Below are 6,529 nucleotides of genomic sequence, written 5' to 3'. Positions count from 1 at the left end.
CTACAGCCCAGAGCCTGAAACCAATAAAATAGTATAAAAGTGTATTCATGACATCATTCAATGCCTTTCTTTTCATTAAGATGATAGGCTGTGTAATTGTGTGAAATTTGGTCGACCGATCGCGTATTTGCAAAAGCATGTGGGTTGTATACAGCAACAAATTTAAACTTTGACAAACTTTTGGTTTACAGATAGTGTGCGCAAACCAATAAATATACTGTTTAAAGATAGTTATTTTGGGAAATATTTAATATCATTATATAATTCATATTTCCGGATCTGTAATTTATTTTTAAATGTGCGACAGGTTCCTGCATATTTGGTATCTGACTTATCTTTACCGAAAATATGTTCATTATTTAACAAATTTCCTGCTGTAACAAATGTTGTTCAGAGATTTACATATGTTGAGAATAAATAAATATTTTGAAACTAAGGGAAATGAGTAAGTATGGCTAATTGTCTCTTATAAAAAAAAAAGTTTTTCTGTAAATAAATGTCCATTCCTGAAGACATTGGTGAAATGCTCAAGGTAGCACATGAATTCACTTCTTAGATATAAAGTATTTTGACGTCTACTGTTTTAAAAAATTAAGAAATATCGGCTCAAGCGGCTGCCAATATACTCCACCAATGAAAAGCGCCAATTTCTATCCAATCGTTAATGCGTGTTATTTCTTAAACTGTCCAATGAAATGGGCTGCTTGATAACCAATCGGAAGCCGAATAGCTTATCCAATGACGTTCTCCTACGTAACATCACATGGTCATAACGCTAATGAGCTATTCTATCTATTAAGGTTGTATTCTTCGAGGTTGTACTTTGACTTTGAATCTATAATTTCTATCCCAGGAAATAATGTAAGTAGCTTTGTTTATATTTACTTCGTTTCCAATGTAGGAATGTCCTAAAATTACTCCTCTGCGGTTGTAGTCATTTTTTAATTCTTTCTTCATTAGAAAAATTCGGCCCAAAGTTGAAAAATATAGAGTTGGTGCTTTCCGTGTGACTCCCGCCATATTGATTGTTGTTTATAGTCATGAGAAACCGCTGCAGTCAGTTTTTTCCTCTCTCCACTCGCTTTATTTATTATTATTCTCTTAACCCACTCCACACTAGAAATAAAGACCAACATTTATCTATACACAACATCATGAAGTTTCTTGATTCTCAACTAGATATCTATATATTTCCGACCAATTCTCTCTTTGGTGGAATGGTGCCTTGCTTGCTGCTGCAGCAGTCGTTGTTGACTATTTATAGCAAGAAGTCTAAGATATTCCTTTCTTTTTAGAAAAAAGCCTTTTTCAAAAACTAGGTCGGTCGTCACTCAATATCTCTGTTCTTGTTGTTCACCTTAGTTTTAATTCCCCCATTTTTTCTTTGTTTTTCTTTTCCCCATGTTTATCATATACTATTATTATTTGGACGAGGAAAAATAAAAGCGTTTCCACGAAGAAAATATTTGAGAAACGCTTTCAACTCTTGTAATTAAATAAAAGCCCCATGTCTCTATGTATAATTATCAAGTCATATCTCATAGATTTCTTAGATTAACTATATGTATTTTTTTTAAACAGAATTTCTGAATTTGGACTTGGTTTGTTACAAAATTGACGAGCCAGATGTGAAATCAGAAATTACTTTTTTTTTTTCCTAAGTCCTAACGATTTCTTTTTTCTTTTTCCTCCGACCTCCCACTATAAACCGAAGCCATATTGTCTAATATTTTTTCCTAGTTCGTCCTTTCAAGTATTTTTTGAGGCTGTCAGATTTAGAAATATTTTTTTTTAGCGAAAGATTATTATCATAGTTTTTATTGATGGCTTTTATCATATGTAACCATAGTTCTCGACACAATTTTAAATTTTTATATAAATTGAAAAATGGAAATTTTTTTTTTTTTTTTTTTAATTTTTGTAATTGCCTTAAATTTTAATGTGAAACATAAAATTTTGGTTACTTAATTATGCTGCATGGTTTAAGAGAAATAATGGCTCCTTTGAAAATCGAATAGACCTAAGACTTGATAAACCATTTTGAAATCGCCATTGCTCCATGTTATATTTCAATTCATGGATTATAAATATTCTGAATTGTGCTGTCGATTTATAAATTAAAGAAAGGGGGGGGGAATGGTATTTGAAGGCTGAAAATTGTGTATATTAAACGTTGATTGTTAAACATCAACTATAAATACATGTATATGTGTGTGTATATATTATATGTATATAATAGATGAGAATATATATATCGAAGCTAGTATCGTTTAGTATCCTTGTCTTTCCTCTTTACCATTGTTTAGTCTGGCCAGTGCGCATGCGCCGAGGACCAGTTGCTATATAAACCCGCCACGCTGTGCGCGCAACGAGTCAGTGTATGTGTTTGTTTCATTGCAGCCGCAGCAATTCTTCTGACGACGATTAATAAAAAAAATAATTACTAATGGCTCGTACAAAGCAGACCGCTCGTAAGTCTACCGGAGGTAAAGCTCCGAGGAAGCAGCTGGCCACCAAGGCTGCCAGAAAGAGTGCGCCGTCTACAGGTGGCGTGAAGAAGCCACATCGTTACAGGCCTGGTACCGTCGCTCTGAGAGAAATCAGACGTTACCAAAAATCCACTGAGTTGCTCATCAGGAAGTTGCCATTCCAGCGTTTGGTTCGAGAAATCGCACAGGATTTCAAAACGGATCTGCGTTTCCAGAGTGCTGCTATCGGTGCTCTACAGGTAAGACGGACGGCTTTTGATCTTGTTATTAGTGTGCGTGTATATGTACATATACATATATATTATACGCAACACAGGTAAAATTGGTGTCACCTGAAGGATCGTCACATTTAACGTGAAATTGTAGCGACATCGATACACAACTGACGTGAATCGGTTTCGAACAATTTAAATTTTATTAGAAATTAATTTCGACGTTTTTTTTTTTTTTAATGTTTTTCGTTGCTTGTAAGATGTAATTATCAAATTATTTTGATGTGACTATATTTTGCCGTTGGTTTAATGAACGAAATATAACATTTGGAGTCATGATGTAGGCTGTATGTCTACATACTGTTTTAATACATTTCTTCCTTTTTAATGCTTTCTGCCTGATTCGTTGTGTAATTATTATTTACGATCGTTTGCTGGAGGGACAGGAAACGAATGTGATGTTGTTTAGTCTTAAGTTAGGGTTTCACGTCTAGTTTTTTTAATGCATTTTAGAACCAAGATCTTGTGATAATTAAATGTATTAAATTTTTTTTTTTTTTTTTTAACTGAGACTAACTTTTTTCCTTTTGTGCTCGTGCAGGAAGCCAGTGAAGCTTACTTGGTCGGCTTGTTTGAAGATACCAACTTGTGTGCCATTCACGCCAAACGGGTAACAATTATGCCCAAGGACATTCAGCTGGCCAGAAGAATTCGAGGAGAACGGGCATAAAAACACCACACTACTACCTTTGCCCCAACCAACACACCACTTAATCACACCAATTGTATACAAGAAAAATACAAAAAAAAAAAACACGCCACTCTTCACACAACTCTATCTATCTTTCTCTCTCATATATTACTGACCATTAATAATAATAATATGAATACAAGTACCATTTTCATGTCATCATTTTGTAATATTTCATATTAGGACATAAAACTTTTTTATAAAGACCATGTAGACCATTGGTATAATTATTTTGGAAAGATGTATTTTCGTTTCTTTTTTTGTCCAAGCTTCCTCTGTCGCCGCCATCTTCCCCTTTCCCCCCGTGTCCCATGAGGTTTGTTTTCCTCCTCCTCCTCCTCCTTCACTCTTCACGTAAAAAAAAAACCTCCATCAGTGTTTTGAAATTTACATTGGAAGAAGAAAAAAATTGAGGGTCAAAGGAAACTTGGGGTTTTATTTATTCCATTGGAGTCGTTTATTTTTGTTTCTATATTTTCCTATAATTTTAATGTACCTCCCCCCATCCCAACTTAGTGTGTAATAATGTCTGGGGGTCTTGTTTACAAACAACCCTCCCTTGACTACGCCCTTTTTGCTAATCCCTTTCCCCCCGCTCCATTTTAGACCCTCCCCCCAAATAAGAGCAACCTATTTTAAGTTAGTCCACATTTTTTTCTTTAAGGAAAAAGTTGCATCCTTTCTCCCCCGAAAGGAGTCTCTAGACTCTACCATCATCTTTACACACTATTCTCTCCACCCAACCCTGCTCGCTCTACCCCCTCTCCCCAACTAATTTAAATTGTACACCCCACTTTTTTGTCCTTGTCTCTTTACATTCACTGTACTGCATCTCACTATAGCTTCATAATAAAAGTTTTTTGGTCCATACACTGTACATATAAGTCTTGGATTGTGTTTTTACTGCCAATTTCTAAAATATTGCTTTTGTAAGGATTTCACCCTGAGCGTTGTCACTTTATCCCCCACGTCTTTTAACAAAACCTATATTGCTAGCAGCCGGGAGATATGGCATGACCCAGGAACTCATTTCATTCATCACTAGCTATATAATAAACCCCGACCCTCCTTTTTCCGGTGACTGGGCCGTTGATTCAAATTCCTAGGGTTAAATTGTTGCCCTAGACTAACTACTGAGATAAGGGCCCCAAATAATGAATAAACCAAGGCACGAATGTGGTAAGTTTGAGCAATAATTTATTGGGTGGGAGTTGACTTTCGTTTCTTAATTTCTGCTTCTACCTCTTGCAGTCGTTTCTGTAATGCTGCATTCTCTATGCCCTGCTTTTTGTTCTGTTGAATCTGCATCTGCAACTGAGTCTTCTCCAAGGCAGGGATCCTCTGGTACAGGGTCTTGTCCATTTCCAAGTCCAGGTCGTTCTCTTCCCTTAAGAAAGCGAAGTATATAAGGAGCACAGAGATGCTGAACGACACGACGAAGGGTTCGATTTTGAGTCGGTCGCTGTGTGGTTTTTTGAACGTGTCCAAAGATTTCCAGGAGGCAGCTTTACTCTGCGAGTATTTCACTGGTTCCGTGACACCGTCTGCTGTTTTCTTTGCCGTTGGTGATGACGACATGGCTGCAAACCTGTTTTGGTTGACAGAAGGAGAAAGCGGATTATTTGGCTGGGGAGACAAAGGGTTTGGGTTAGTATTTATCACAGACAAGTAAGTACCAGTCAAATATTTTGGTTTGGAGAAAGCGGATTATTTGGCTGGGGAGACAAAGGGTTTGGGTTAGTATTTATCACAGACAAGTAAGTACCAGTCAAATATTTTGGTTTGATACTGACCGATCCATTGTCATTCAACCCAATAATATAGATATATTCAAATCTTTAAAGCGAGTGAACACCCGTGTTTGCTTCGACAGGTTAGATTAGTGATAAATGACTGCAGCTGTAGCAAAAGTTACTTGAAGGAACAAAGATACATGGCTTGATTAAATTGAATCTAAGATACCAAAGCCCTATCACGACCATCTGCGTGAGGACTTATCAGTAAGTTTACGGAGGAATCAGCTGTTATTTTCTGCACGTCGAGTGACCACCGTAGAAGGCTTCCCCTCATAGCTCATTACAGTAGTTTGTGTACATGCTCCTAATAGGAGTGTCTTGTGCATTGGAGGTGGGGCCTTTACATATATTGGTTTACGTAGCAGAATGGTTAGTGGTGACGTCACGCAAGACAAAATAGGATTTTGATAGGGGGGGGGGGATAATGGTATGGGGTGAATGAATGGTCTGGACTGAAAACCTTGGATCCACTGGAGTGGGAGTTGTTGAAATATGTGAATTGGCAGATGGTAGCAGCAGCAATAATGCAGGAGTTGGAGGGAGAGTAGGAAGGTGTGTGTAAGTATATATAGACATGTCGCTGAGTACTGGATAAACCGGATTAAGGAAGGAGAAAACGAGATTCAAGTTAGTATAGGTATATAACATTAAATTCAATTGTTTTTCTGTGATCTACCGTATCAGTCACGGGCTAACGATGACGCTTGAGCTACGAAGATAATCTCCAGGAAGTATCAATGTCTCAGTTTAGTCACGGATGGCACGTATTTTCTAGTCACAGGTCGACTGGATCACAGCTAAGGAGATATGGTGGGTTTTATTAGTATAATGGCGTGTTTGAACTAAGTGAATGTGTTAATGAGAAGAAATTGGTAGCAGTGATGATGATGGTGGTGGTGCTGACGGGGCTGGGGAGATGAGTGAAAGTCGACTGAATGAAGGTGAGGTTGCTTGTTTAAGTGATGTCTGGGTGTTATTGTGCTTTTTTCAGTAGAAAGAAGCCCCCTAGTTGCCAACCAACAAGCGACTACTGCTGCTATGACAGAAGTGGAAAGTATATAGCACTGAATGGTGTAGAGAGTATATAAAATGTGAAGGCTTAAAGAGACGGGAGGGAAGGGAAGAGGAAGAAAATGAATGAGAGAAGTAGCTATTATAGCCAGTTGGTGTGGATTCTCTCCCACCCATCCAAATAGACGAGTTTAGCTAGCATGGCAACAATAAAAGCCTTGGACTTCGTATATATATTTTTTAATATGCACCTCCACCCATTTTCCTTAA

General features: G+C 37.4%; 2 protein-coding genes across 6 annotated transcripts in view; one reads left to right on the top strand and one right to left on the bottom strand.

Annotated features, from left to right (window-relative positions):
* Positions 1-701: 701 nt before the first annotated feature.
* On the top strand, positions 702-4,329 carry LOC106881791 (histone H3.3A). Its single transcript, XM_014932300.2, has 3 exons — positions 702-861; positions 2,401-2,728; positions 3,303-4,329. The coding sequence occupies exons 2-3, from the start codon at positions 2,447-2,449 to the stop codon at positions 3,429-3,431; spliced, it is 411 nt and encodes a 136-aa protein (XP_014787786.1). The 5' UTR covers positions 702-861; positions 2,401-2,446; the 3' UTR covers positions 3,432-4,329.
* Positions 4,330-4,632: 303 nt separating this feature from the next.
* Positions 4,633-6,529, bottom strand: part of LOC106881790 (uncharacterized) — a 24,147-nt gene continuing 22,250 nt past the window's right edge. For all 5 annotated transcript variants that reach the window (XM_014932298.2, XM_014932297.2, XM_052976695.1 and 2 more), the window contains exon 2: positions 4,633-5,040. In XM_014932298.2, the coding sequence (XP_014787784.1) occupies positions 4,650-5,030 (381 nt within the window). In that variant the 5' untranslated portion in view covers positions 5,031-5,040 and the 3' untranslated portion in view covers positions 4,633-4,649. The remainder of the gene's footprint in view (positions 5,041-6,529) is intronic.

The sequence above is a fragment of the Octopus bimaculoides genome, chromosome 25 (genome assembly GCF_001194135.2).
Source record: "Octopus bimaculoides isolate UCB-OBI-ISO-001 chromosome 25, ASM119413v2, whole genome shotgun sequence".
NCBI lineage: Eukaryota > Metazoa > Mollusca > Cephalopoda > Octopoda > Octopodidae > Octopus > Octopus bimaculoides.
This window is presented reverse-complemented; position numbering and strand designations above follow the sequence as displayed.

Coding starts and splice junctions, on each gene's coding strand:
- LOC106881791 (XM_014932300.2), top strand. CDS start 2,447: ATGGCTCGTACAAAGCAGACCGCTCGTAAGTCTACCGGAGGTAAAGCT. Junction 2,729..3,302: donor CTGCTATCGGTGCTCTACAG/GTAAGACGGACG, acceptor GTGCTCGTGCAG/GAAGCCAGTGAAGCTTACTT.